The sequence below is a fragment of the Chiloscyllium punctatum genome, chromosome 15, assembly GCF_047496795.1.
Source record: "Chiloscyllium punctatum isolate Juve2018m chromosome 15, sChiPun1.3, whole genome shotgun sequence".
Classification (NCBI taxonomy): domain Eukaryota; kingdom Metazoa; phylum Chordata; class Chondrichthyes; order Orectolobiformes; family Hemiscylliidae; genus Chiloscyllium; species Chiloscyllium punctatum.
The window spans coordinates 93,149,819-93,164,084 of record NC_092753.1 but is presented as its reverse complement, the minus strand read 5'-3'; the positions used below and the strand labels follow the sequence as shown (position 1 = coordinate 93,164,084).

The following is a 14,266-nucleotide window of genomic DNA, read 5'->3' as shown; positions in this document are numbered from 1 at the left end:
TTCCCGTTATAAAATGAGTTAAAATCTCCTCATCATGTTTTACCAGCAGGAGGAGCCAAAATCAAAAGAGTTGGACAATCATTATATGATTTGGAGATGCTGGTGTTGGACTGGGGTATACAAAGTTAAAAATCACACAACACCAGGTTACAGTCCACAATCACCTGATGAAGGAGTGGCACTCCGAAAGCTAGTGCTTCCAATTCAACCTGTTGGACTATGACCTGGTGTTGTGTGATTTTTAACATCATTATATGAAGATGTTTAAGACTCCAGTGTTCTAACAGTTGACTGCTACATTTATGCATGTCCTTAACAATGTTACTTCCTCCCATCAATTTCATTTCCGCAATGACAAAGTCAATCTGACCTCTTGTTATTGCTTCAGGTCACTATATCTCAATCTGTATGATAATATTGACCATTGTGTCATATTGGCACTCCTTTGACTATATTTCTTAAAATTACCAGCTCTTTGTTTTGTTTTTCATTGATTCATGACCATCTACTACCCATCTCTAATCATCCTTCAGAAGGTGATGATGTACTGTTTTCTTGTACCACTGCAGACCACAGTGCTTTTAAGAAGAGAGTTCCAGGATTTTATATTTTCAAGATATTCTCTGAATTGAAGGTGACTTGCAGATGTTTCCATGCATCTGCTTCCCTTGCTTGAGCATCTTAGTTGTTTCCATCACCTGATCGTGGCATTCCAGGATTTCCAGGACACTGAAGGAATGGCGATATATTTCTAAGCTGAAAATGTGTTGCTGGAAAAGTGCAGCAGGTCAGGCAGCATCCAAGGAGCAGGAGAATCGACATTTCGGGCATGAGCCCTTCTTCAGGAATCATGAGCTCAGGCCCGAAACATCGATTCTCCTGCTCCTTGGATGCTGCCTGACCTGCTATGCTTTTCCAGCAACACATTTTCAGCTCTGATCTCCAGGATCTGCAGTCCTCACTTTCTCCGATATATTTCTAAGTCAGGACGGTGAGTGGTTTGGAGGGGAACTTGGAGGAGTTGGTCTCTTTCTAGATGGTAGTGGTCATGAGTTTGAAAGGCGCTGTCTGAGGATCTTTGATGAATTTCTCCCGTGCGTCTTGCAGATAGTTCACACTGCTGCTCCTGAGTATCAGTGGGGGAAGAAATATGGAAGATAAACAGAAATTGCTGGAAAAGCTCAGCAGGTCTGGCTGCATCTGTAGAAAGAATTCACAGTTAACGTTTCCGATTGAGTGACGCTTCCACAGAACACAGGGGATGTGGATGCTTGTGGATGCCAATTAAATGGGCTGCTCTGTCCAAGATGGTGTTAAGCTTCTTGAGTGTTGTTGGAGCTGCACTCATTCAGACAGACGGGGAGTATTATATCACAGTCCTGACTTGAGTCTTGTAGATTGTGCTCAGGCTTTGGGAAGTCAGGGTGTGAATTACTTAGTGCAGTGTTCCTCTTATTACAAGATTACAACTCAAAGATTATCAAAGAGTTCAAGTCAAATAGAATTTTTACAGAATTTACCAAAGGTGTGAAGAGGTCAAATGGAATAAATATGTGATCAAAGCTGAGAAACCATGACAAAAATCAACAAACACCTTGCATTAGATGCTGAAGATTCTATATGGTGAAATCAAAAGAGTCTTGTTACATTATATCAGAAACATCCACTGATTTGTATGGGAATGAACCATCTTCCTGTGTGCCAGGTATGAGTCCAACTGATACCCATTGATTGCAGTTTTGCTAGGACTTCATGATGCAACACTCTGTGAAATATGACCTTGATGTCAAGGGCTGTCACTCTCGCCTCAGCTTTGGAATTCAGCTGTTTTGTCCATGTTTGAACAAAAGACATAATGAAATCAGGAGCTGAGTGGCCCTGGTGGAACCCAAACTGGGTGTCACTGAGCAGGTTACTGCTGAGCAGGTGCTGCCTGATAGTACTGTAAATGACAACTTCCATCACTTTACTGATATCGAGCGAAGGCTGATGGGGCAATAATTGACTGGGTTGGATTTGTCCTGCTTTTTTGTGTATAGGACATACCTGGGCAATTTTCCACTTGGTCAGGTAGATGCCAATGTTGTAGCTGTACTGGAACAGCCTGGCTAATGTTGGAGAAATTGAAATCATCAAATACAATTAGCCCACTATGTCCTCAGTCAAAATTCATTTTAATATTATGATTTTAACATTTACTTAGTTCCTTCACATGGTGAATCATTTCTGTCTTTTTCCTGAATGACCTCTTGTTTGCTAATCATTTAGCTGTTTGATCAAGGAACAGAGATATAGGAACAGGAGTAGGCCATTCAGCCCCTCAACTCCATGCCTCCATTAACGAGATCATGGCTGATCTGTAGCCTAACTCTGTATACTTGCCTTTAGCCCATAGCCATTAATGCTTTTGCTTAATAAAAAAAAAGCTATCTCAAATTTAAAACTAATAATGTAATAATATTTTATTTTATAGTAATATTTTAAACATCTATGGTCCTGAAGCCCCATCTACTGTGTTTAACTTCATAGCATTTAGAAATCACCCTTGTTACGGATGAGGCTAGAGCCCCTCAAAACTTTGCAAGGAGATAGCCCAGACCCTAAATTTTCTAGTTGTTTTGAGCATGTGTATAGTGGATAATCCAGGCATGATGCAGCTGCTCAAAACCTCTCAGTTTTAAATAAAACAGGATTTATTTACAGAGTACTGAATGAAACAAAAACAAAAGAGAACAGAATACAAAATAACGTAACTTATCTGAAAACCCAACAGACTATCCCAACTTAATGATGTTATTCCAAATTTCAGCAATAATCCCCTTAAACACCCCTTGGCAACAAAAAGATAAAATCAAAAACAGGTTCTTACAAGAGAGATGTCAGAGAGGGGGGAGGATTGGCATGGACCAGATTCTTTAGGTCCAGTAGCTTCACAACTGACTGACTGTTAAAATCAAACCAAATCTTCTTCAAGTAGATAAACGCAGACAATCTAACCGTGTTAAAGAAGCAGCATCATCACACCTTGATCTATCAATGTTTTTGGTCCAAAATGGATAACTTCATTCTTGCTTATATTGAACTCCATCTGCCACAGTTTGCCAAATTCACTTAGTCAATCAATCCAAATGTAATGTTATGCGGTCATCTAAACTGTCTACAATGCTGCCTCCTTTGTGCCATCAGCAAATTTGGATGTATGACTTTCTACGCTACTATCCAAGTCATTAATGAATAATGTGATTAATTGTAGCCTGAACACAGATCTTTGCAGGGTACTACACCCTGCCACATCCCAGTGCTGGAGCTGACAGTGGGAAGAGGCTGGAGAGAAAGTGAGGAACTTATTGTTGGCAGCAACTAGTTACCGCACCCTCACTACACTCGTTATTTAATTAAGTCACCAATTTAGGGCCCAATCAGGAATGAATGACTGCTAAAGTTATTCAGTGGTGAGTCTTGTTGGCCAAAGCTATTGTAAGGGTCTGGGAGGTCATTGAGCAGAGTTGTTGTAACCACGGTCATTAATACTGGGGATTCCTTCCCAGGCACAGGCTGCTATGCAGGAGGCCTATGTGCTTGAAAACCACTGAGTGGTCATCCAGCTTTCCTTGCATCCAGAAAATGTTCAGCTCCCTATTAACACCTTCCTGCTTCTACTGATGATCTTCTTATCACTGCACCAAATGTATTTAGGAAAGTTCACCCTATTATGTCAAGTTCTCACTTTTTGTCATTATTTCTATCATTTTAGAATTTCACAGATGAAAAGTGACATGGGAGCAGTGGATAATTGCAAAACATCAATTCAGTCGAAAACACTCAGGTGAGAGAAATATGTACCTGTCACCTTGAGTGAGAGCTATTGTAAGGAGATCATTTCTGGGTCATTGGTAGAAGGTAGTTGATACCCATGGGGCCTCCTGACATTACCCTTGCCTGTAGCTTCCTGAACTCCTTTTTCCCCCAACCCCATCTCCTCACCATAGGGAGGATGTGCAAATTCACCATAAAACGGAATTAGCAAAGTTAAATGGATATATTGACAACTCTTATTGACAATGTTAAAGTGGAGTAATATTATATAAATCAACATTAAGTGGGACTTACTTTAAAAGAAGAAAACATTTGCTGGCTTGATTGAATCCAGAATATGGTTGAGAGCAGATATCTGAAGTGGTAACATGAAAAGACACAAACTGACATATGTTTCACACTATTCAGAAATGGGGAATGTATAAGCCAGAGCTTGACAGACCAATTAGTATGTTTCTAAGACAGTGAATAAACTTCAAAATTATATTATAAGGAATGAAGGAAGTGACTTTGCATGAAAGTGCTGGTCTGCGTTTTTTTTATGTGAAGACATTCATTGATTTCATTGTTGGTAATATTTTTGCAATAATTTGGATAGTTCTGTATAATGATGTCAATATATCCATTTACTCTTGTCAGTTTTACCTGAATATTGTTTGTTACGGTGTCCTGTTCCAGGATCTGCTTGTGCACATGACTATTTAAACAGTTTGACTAAATATTTACCTTTTAATATATTCAATCATTTGTCAATTTCCAACTCCTTTTAAGTATTCATTTTAACTTACACACTGTATGAAGAGTGTTCCATTGCATCAGGGTTGCTCAGTGGTTAGCACTGCTGCCTCGTAGCTTCAGGGACTCTGTTCAATTTCACTCTCAGGCCTCTGTCTATGTAGAGTTTTCACATTCTTCCGTGTCTGTGTGGGTTTCCTCCAGTTGCCTCCCACAGTCCAAAGATGTGCAGGTCAGTTGGATTGGCCATGCTAAATTTCCCATAGCATCCAAGGATGTGCAGGCTAGGTGAAGTAGCCAGGGGAAATGCAGGGTTACAGGGATAGGGTGCCAGGGGGGAAGGGGGTGTTGGTAGTGTGGTGGGTCTGGACGGGATCTCTTTGGAGGGTCTGTGTGGACTTAATGGGCCAAATTGCCTGCTTCCACACTGAAGGTATTCAGTAATTATGGAAATCACAATTTAGATATTTAATTTTGTCCTATTATAGATCAGCTTAGTTCCATATATTTTGTCGCATTTTATTTATTAGATTTTTGAAAATTTACCCAATTACTTGTTAAATCATTAGTTTTTCATTAATTGTTTAATCTATATTAAACATTTTATTATTTTTATCTTTCAAGACTCTCACCTAACCAGGGTTATGGGCAAGAATATCATGGTGTTGACACATCTTATTGGAATCGAATGAAGAAGAATTATGCACAATACCAGCAAGACTCAAGGTACACATGGTCTATATTGACTGGGACTCACGTTGTGTAGAGACTTGGATGGGGCAGTCTTTGTAAGCTCCATTCAGGAGGGTTTCTTGACACAGTATGTAAACAGTCCAATCAGGGAAGGGGTTATACTGGACCTGGTTTTGGGAAATGAGCCCCACCAGGTGAGTGAAGTTTCAGTCAGAGTGCATTCGGGAGTGGTGACCATAACACTGTGTGAGTTTTAAGATACTAATGGATAAGCATAACAGCAATCCTCAGGTGAAGGTGTTAAACTGTGGGAAGGCAAACTACAACAATATTAGGCAGGAACTGGAGAATAGGCAAAAGTGAGGACTGCAGATGCTGGAGGTTAGAGTCGAGAGTGGGGTGCTGGAAAAGCATAGCAGGTCAGGCAGGATCCGAGGAGCAGGAAAATTGACTTTTCAGGCAAAAGCCCTTCATTAGGAATGAGGCTAGGAGCCTCAGGGGTGGAGAGATAAATGGGAGCGGGTTGGGGCTGGGGTAAGTATCTGAGAGTCCAATACGTGGATGGAGGTGGGGGATAAAGATGATAGGTCAGAGTGGAGGGTGGAGTGGATAGGTGAGGAGGAAGATGGACAGGTGGGACAGGTCATGAGGATGGTGTCAAGTTGGAAGTTTGCAACTGGGATAAGGTGGGGGCAGGGGAAATGAGGAAACTGGTGAAATCCACATTGATGCCGTGGGGTTGGAAGGTCCCGAGGTGGAAGATGAGGCGTTCTTCCTCCAGGCATCGGGTGGAGAATGTTGATTGGAGGTGGCTGCTTGAGGGTAAGTCTACATTGAACATGCTGTATTTCAAACAGCGATTGATTAGAGTTCAGGAACGGCACATTCCTGTGGGAATGAAGGCTAGGGATGGCAAAGTATGTGAACCTTGGATGACTAGGGATGTAATAACTTTGGATTAGTAGTGCTGGAAGAGCACAGCAGTTCAGGCAGCATCCAACGAGCAGCTAGTAACTTTGGTCAAATAGAAGAAAGAAGCATATGTAAGGTCTAGGAGGATGGGAATTGATGAAACCTTTGAGTACATAAGGAAAGTAGGAAAGAACTTTAAACAAGGAATTAGAAGGGCTAAAAGGGGTCAAGAAAAAAAGGTTAGCAAACAGGATTAAGGAGAATCCCAAGGTTTTTTATATCTTTAAAAAAAAACCAAGAGGGTTGCCAGGAAAAGGGTTGGCCTACTTAAAGACAAAGGAAAAATTCAATGTTTGGAGCCAGAAGAGGTAGGTGAGGTCATAAATGAATACTTTGTGTTGATATCCATCAAAGAGAAGGAATTGGTGGAGGATGATATCATTATGAATGACATGGATAGAGTGGAAAGTATGAGGCTTTTTCCCAGGGTGGAGAGGTCAATTACTGGGGACACAGGTTCAAGGTGCAGGACAGGGGGAAGTTTAAAAAAGATGTGCGAAGCAGGTTTTTCACACAAAAGGTGAGTGCCTGTAACACACTGCCAGAGGAGGTGGTGGAGGCAGACACAATAGCAGCATTCAAGAAACACCTGGACAAATATATGAATAGGAAGGGAATAGAGGGATACGGATCCTGTAAGTGAAGACAGTTTATTATGGAAAGGCAAAACATGTCAGTGCAGGCTTGGCAGACCCAAGAGTCTGTTCCTGTGCTGTATTGTTCTTTGATTATGTGCATCACTGGACTCCCCAGAAGGTATATCAGAGAACATCAAATAAAAAAAACAAAAACAAAAACAGAAATTACTGGAACAGCTCAGCAGGTCTGACAGCATCTGTGGAGAAATCAGAGTTAACGTTTCGGACACACGATCCTTCCTCAGAGCTGATGGTAAATAGTAAAATTTCAGTTTAAATGCAGGACATAGGATTGTGGCGAGGGGGTAAGAAGTATATGGAGTTAGAGCCCAAAGAGAGAGAAGAACAATTAGGCAGAAAAAGGAGTAGATAACGATCTGGCTGGGAGGGTGAATAGTTGTTAATGGAGCCTGTAAGTGGATAACAATAGGTAGAGTTTGGTGGTAGATGAGGTGATAACAAGGAGTAAGGGGCTAGGATATGGGAAGTTCAAGTCCCAAAGTTATTGAACTCATTATAGAGTCCAGAAGGCTGCAAGGTCCGCAAGTGGAAAGTGAGGTGTTATTCTTCCAGCTTGCACTGAGCTTCGCTGGAGCAGTGCAGCAAACCTGAGACAGATGTTGGCCAGGGGACAGGTGTGTTAAAGCGGCAAGCAACTGAAAGCTCAGGGTCTTTTGACCGGGCAGTATGTAGGTGCTCTGTGAAGTGGTCACCCAGTTTACACTTTGTTTCCCCAGTGTAGAGGAGACTGCATTGTGAGATCATAAAACCATAAGACATAGGAGCAGAAACTAGGCCATTCAGCCCATCGAGTCTGCTCCACTATTCAAACATGGCCGATACATTTCTCAACTTCATTCTCCCACTTTCTCCCCGTAACCCTTGACCTTCCTGACAATCAAGAACCTCTCTATCTCTGCTTTAGGTTTCCTCAGTGACCTGGCCTCTACAGCCTTCTGTGGTAATGAATTCCATAGATTCCCCACTCTCTGGCTGAAGAAGTTTCTCCTCATCTCCATTCTAAAACATCTTCCCTTTACTCTAAGGCTATACCCTTAGGTCATAATCTCTTCTACCAATGAAAGCAGCTTCCCAACATCCTCCCTATCCAGGCCATACAGTATTCTGTATGCTTCAATTAGTTCTCCTCTCAATTTGTCTAAACTCCATCGAGAATAAAGTCAGAGTTCTCTTTAGTCAGTTTTGCCCGATTACTCTCTTGAAATCTTGGGATATTACTCATATCTTCCATTGTGAAGACTGACACAAAGTTTGTCACCATTCCTTTGTTCCCCACTAATGTCTCTTCAGTGTCATTTTCCACAAGCCCAATGGGAGCAGCGAATGCAGTCGACTCGATTGTGTGAAATGCAGGTAAAGTGCTGCTTCACCTGGAAGAAATGTTTTGGCCCTTACACACTGTGGAGGGAGGGGGTAAATGGGTAGATGTTACATACTCTGCAGTTGCAGGGGAAATTGCTGTGTGGCTTTGGGGGTGCTGTTGAGAGTAAAGGAAGTGTGGATCAGGGCATCCCGGAGGGAATGGTCCCAATGGAAGGTGGACAAGGGAGAAGAGGGGACTATGTGTATGGTGGTGGCATTTTGCTGGGGATGGCAGAAATGGTGGTTAATGAGCCTCTGAATGTGGATGCCGGTGGATAGTAGGTAAGGACAATGGGAACCCTATCACTGTTATAGGAGGGAAGAGAGGGAATGAGAGCTGAATGCGGGAGATAGGTCAGACCTGGTTTATGGCCCTGTCAACAATGGAGCTGGGGAAATCCCAGTTGAGGAAGAAGGTGAGCATCTAGGAGACTCCCTTATTGAAGTTGGCCTCATTAGAACATATATGATGGAGATGGAGGAACAGGGAGAATACATTAGAATCTTTACAAGAAGCAGTGTGTACAAACAAGGTAACATCAAATAATACTTCATATTTTTAAAATAATAATACATAAAATTATGGGGGACATATACACATTGGATAGGGAGGACACACATTTCCTAATTGAGGGTCAACATCCAGGGGCCATACACCTCTGATCTTCTTCCAATTACTATAAATATGTACTGAAAAATAAATGCATTTTGTGATGGTATATGCTGCAACTACTCAGCACTGGTCATGACCAAAATAAATGTTTAATGTGGGGGATAGAGAACAATGTGGTGGATGGTTGTGTCCAGCAGGCTGGCTGATTGGCTTGCAATGTGAAGTGTTACCAACAGTGTAGGTTTGAATCTTGTCTCATCTGAGGTTACCATGAAGGTCCTGTCTTTTTAACTTCACCCCTTTGCCGGAGATGTTCTGACCCTTAGGTTAACCACACCACCTCTGTCTGTCTGTCTCTCTCTCTCTGGGAGAAAGTAGGATCTTGCTTTTTGCAGTGCAGCAAATAATTAGGAAAGCTAATACAATATTCTTATTTATTAAGAGGGGAATTGAATACACAAGTATGGAGGTTATGCTTCATTTATTCAGGTAGTTATTTTATAATGTGATGGTTGTGTTCTTGTGCAAACCTGCATTATAGAAAAATCGCGCTTTTGAAACAGAGCTTAAAGTGCTGGCAATGTAATCACCTTCCAGCCAAAATACCTTTGTTAAAAGTTTGTGCTTTGTAAATAGGGTCCCCAATTCATCGATCGCGTTACAGTGAATTCGCATTAAAGAAACATGCTTTATAGCAGAATAATCTATACTGATTAGACCACATTTGGAGTACTGTGTACAGTACTGGTTTTGTCATTTTCAGAAGGATATAAACATATGGAAAGCTGCTCAGCTCCTGACCTCGTGACAGCCTTGGTTCAAAAAAGCTGAATTCCAGAGGTGAAGTGAGAGAGACAGCCCTTGACATTAAGGCTGCATTCGGCCCTAGCAAAACTGGAATCAATGTGAATCAGCAGGGAAACTCTCTCTGGTGGTTAGAGTCATACCTGACATATAAGAAGATGGTTGTGGTTGTTGGAGGTCAGTCATCTCAGCTCCACGACATCTCAGCTGTTTCATCAATGACCTTCCCTCCATCGTTTGGGCTGACAGTGGCAAGTAACATTCGTGCCACTTAAATGCCAGGCTATGACCATCACCAACAAGAGACAATCAAACCACAGCACCTTGACACTCAATGGTATTAGCATAATTGAAGCCTCATTATCAACACCCTGGGAGTTATTATTGATCAGAAACTCAACTGGACTCCCCACATAAACGCAGACACTACAAGAGTAGATCAGACTTTAGGAATACTGTGTTGAGTAACTCACGTCATGACTCCTGACAGCCAGTTCACCATTGACAGGCCCAAGTCAGGAGTGAGATGGAACAGTCCCCACTTCCTGGATGAGTACAGCTCCAACAACACTCAAAAAGCTTGACCCCGTCCAGGACAAAGTAGATGAAAATCCCTGGAATTGCGCCCCTCAGTGATAGCCAAAACTTTATTTGTTGCAGCAATCACTCTTTTTGCTCTTCTAGTGTCTGATCTGAAATATTACCACTAATTCAAAACTTATTCTGTCTTTCATTACAGACCTGTTGGCACTCAGAACATGACTCTGAACCTGTCTAATGTTTATCAACTTATGTGGCAGAGGATGAACCAATCTCAGATGTACCAGTCAGAGGTGCTGGATATTATAAGTAAGAAAGTTAAGCATGTTAAACCTTGGAAATTTGTTCCTTTTACCACCGAGGCTATATGGGTTGCACTGTACCATCTACTAGATGCACCGCAGCTTTTTGCTAGGATTTAAACAACACCTTTGAAATCTAGAACCTCAATCAGATAGAGAGGCCTGTGCATCATTGGAATTTTTCTGTGTTAAAGCTCCCTTCCATGCTTACACTACCCTGACTTGGAAATGTATCACCATGGCTGCAGCATTCTTTGGTTAAAGTCATAGATCTCACAATGTGGGAACACGATGCAAATATCCTCAGTAGAAAGTTTTAGAAGCTAGCTCACTGTCGCCATCAGAAAGACTGTTATGGATGGACAGTAAGGACTGGCTTTTCCTATGACATCTGCAACTAGTTTAAAAATTTTTAAGAAGTTTAATTTGAGGAACAATGAGTAAAATACATAAAATCTATTTGGTGATTTGAAAGTATGCAAGAATCCTTAGGAAAAGTACAAAGAGATGAAAGATAGAATATTAAAGGAAATGAAGGTTTGAGTTATAAGGAGATGTTGGATAGACCAGGATCTTTCTCACTGGAGCAGGGGAGGTTGAGGGGTGACCTTATCAAAGTTTATAAAATCATAAAGGATATAGATAAGGTGAATGGTGGATGTCTTTTCCTGAGGGTGGGGGATTTCAAGGCTTGGGGCATTTTTTAAAGTGAGGAGAAAGATTTAGAAAGAAAATGAGGCAACCATTTTACACAGGGAGGAACTTCCCTTGGAAGTGATGGATGTGGGTACAGTTACAACTTTTAAAAGACATTTGGAGAAATACATAATAAAAAAAAATGTTTGGAAGGATATGGGCCAAGTGCAGGCAGTGGGACCAGTTTAGTTTGGAATTATGATGAGCATGAACTGGTTGGGCCAAAAGGTCTATTTCCCCACTGTATGACACTGACTCTATAACTCTCTATGGTTAATATCCTGCTCAGATCATTGACCCAGACCTTGACAGATCCTGTAAAATCAACTATCTTATGAATTCTATCCAATCCATTTAATTGCAAGGGAGAAAATGCCCTGGCTGTCAAACTTTATGGAAATGTCCAACTCACCGATCCTGTATCTCTTCCCTTCTATTGTTCTTTTTTTCCCCTTATTCCCTCATGGGATGTGGCATCATTGGTCGGGCCAGCATTTATTGGCCATCTTTAATTGCACTTCAATGGAGTGTCTTGCTGGGCATTTCAGGGTCAACCACTTTGTTGTCACATGTAGGCCAGACCAGGTAGGGACAGCAGATTCCCTTCCCTGAAGGACATTTAGTGAACCAATGGGGTTTTATGACAATCAGCAATGGTTACATGGTCACCAGTAGCCCAGTTTCTGGTTCTAGATTTTTCTTAAATTCAAATTTCACCATTTGCTGCATTAGGATTTGAACATAGGTCCCTTGAATAAGAGTAAGGTTCTGGATTACTAAACAAAATACAAAGAACTGCAGATGCAGGAAATCTAAAACAAAACAGAAATAGCTGGAGAACCTCAGTTTGACAAAAGGTTACTGGACCCAAACTGTTAACTCTGGTTTCTCTCCACAGATGCTGCTAGACCTGCTGAGTTTCTCCAGCTATTTGTGTTCTCGACCAGATTACTAGCAGAGAGACATTACTGCTATAACACCACCTCTTCTTTCCTGCTGCCCCAAAAGGACAACATCTATTGTGTGTCATGGAGAGTTTGGTCTGGAATTGATTACAAAGTTTGCATTCACTTTTTCAGTGCAGTGTTTCCTTGAGGAGGGTAATTTGGTCAGGGAAATTGTTTCACATGTCAGTCCTCCAAGAAGAGAAGTTTTAATCTTTGGACACATTTTAATCTTGTCATTTAAAACCCATGTCTCTGCTGTCTATTTTAGACAAATAGAAATTGATTGGAACCCGTCAACTCTATGACCATTTTATCATGAGGCCAGCAGAATACTGGAAGGCAAATTTGATTAATTTTGACTCTGTTTTTGTTTGTCCAGCAATTCTTATGTACAAATGTAAGACCACATGCATTAATGATTGAGCATTTCAGCCCCTCGCGCTTGGCCCACCATTCAATGATTATAAAGTCAAAGTCCAACCACAACGCCATAAACAAACACATAGATCTAGATGCCATCTATCAACCCCTCAGAAAATGAACAGGAAATGACATCACCACAAACCGCAGGAACCCCATCCAGGACAAACATATAAGTAGAAAGCAGGAGGCAACAGCTTCGCTTCACTTGGAGGTCGCCACTGATGATGTTACCTAGCCAGGTAATGAAACGTCTGGATATCAAACCTACAGCTCAGTGAGCAAACCTACATCCTACACCCTCAAATCCATATTCCTGCCTAACCTGATAACCTTTCACACCTTTGTTTAACAAGAATCTATTCACCTCCGCCTCAGACTCTGTTTCCACTGCCTTTTCAGGAAGCGAGTTCCTATGACTCTCAATCATTTGAGAGAAAAACTTTTGCCTCATAGAACATATAACATTGCACAGTACAGCACAGTGAAGGTGCTTTGGCCCTCAATGTTGTGCTAGCCTTTTATCCAACACTAAAATCTGACTTAACCCACATACCCTTCATTGTACTATCTTCCATGTACCTACCCAAAACTCACTTAAATGTCCCTAATGTATCTGAATCTACTACCTGGCAGTACATTCCATGCACCCACCACACTCTGTGTAAAGAACCTACCTCTGACATCTCCCCTAAACCTTCCTCCAATTACCTTAAAATTATGCCCCCTCATGATAGATATTTCTGCTCTGGGAATAAAATCTCTTGCCATCCACTCTATCTATGCCTCTCAACATCTTGTACACCTCTATCAAGTCACCTTCAACTCATCAACTCATTCTCCTCAGCTCCAATGAGAAAAGCTTTCGCTCCCTCAACCTTTCTTCACAAGACATGCCCCCCAGTCCAGGCAGCATCCTGGTAAATCTTCTCTGCACCCTCGCTAAAGCTTCCACATTTCTCCTATAATGAGGCAGCCAGAGTTGAACACAATATTCTAATTGTGGTCTCACAAGGGTTCTATAGAGCTGCAGCATAACCTCGTAGCTTTTAAACTCAGTTCCCCTGCTATTGAAAGCCAACACACCATACACCTTCTTAATAGCCGTATCAACTTGAGTGACAATTTTGAGGGATCTATGGACATGGACCTCAAGATATCTCTGTTCCTCCACAGTGCCAAGAATCCTGCCTTTAATCCTGTATTCTGCATTCAAATTTGACATTCCAAAGTGAATTACTTCACACTTTTCCAGGGTGAACTCCATCTGCCACTTATCAGCCCAGTTCTGTATCCTGTCAATGTCCCACTGAAACCTATAACAGCCCTCCACACTATCCACAGCTCCACCAACCTTCATGTCATCAGCAAACTTATTAACCCACATTTCCACTTCCTCATCCAAGTCATGTATAAAAATCACAAAGAGCAGAGGTCCCAGATCTGATCCCAGTGGAACACCACTGGTCACCAAGCTCCATCTACCACCACCCTGTGTCTTCTATGGGTCAGTCTATTCTGTATCCAGTTGGAGGAATGTTGCCAATGGGAATCCTCAACATTGACTTCATATTCAATAAAGTTTCATGTCATCATGATAAACATGGGTGAGGAAACATCCTGCTGATTACCACAAAATTTCCTCCCTTAACTGCTGAAACAGTGCTCTTCCATGTTGACCAATGCATTGCAGCCTCCTCCAATGGT

At 41.7% G+C, this 14,266-nt stretch overlaps 1 protein-coding gene across 1 annotated transcript in view; it reads left to right on the top strand.

Annotated features, from left to right (window-relative positions):
* LOC140485930 (E3 ubiquitin/ISG15 ligase TRIM25-like) overlaps positions 1-14,266 on the top strand; it is a 29,946-nt gene that overhangs the window by 12,975 nt on the left and 2,705 nt on the right. Inside the window, exons 5-7 of the mRNA XM_072584374.1 lie at positions 3,755-3,826; positions 5,176-5,277; positions 10,394-10,503. Of these exons, the coding sequence (XP_072440475.1) occupies positions 3,755-3,826; positions 5,176-5,277; positions 10,394-10,503 (284 nt within the window). The remainder of the gene's footprint in view (positions 1-3,754; positions 3,827-5,175; positions 5,278-10,393; positions 10,504-14,266) is intronic.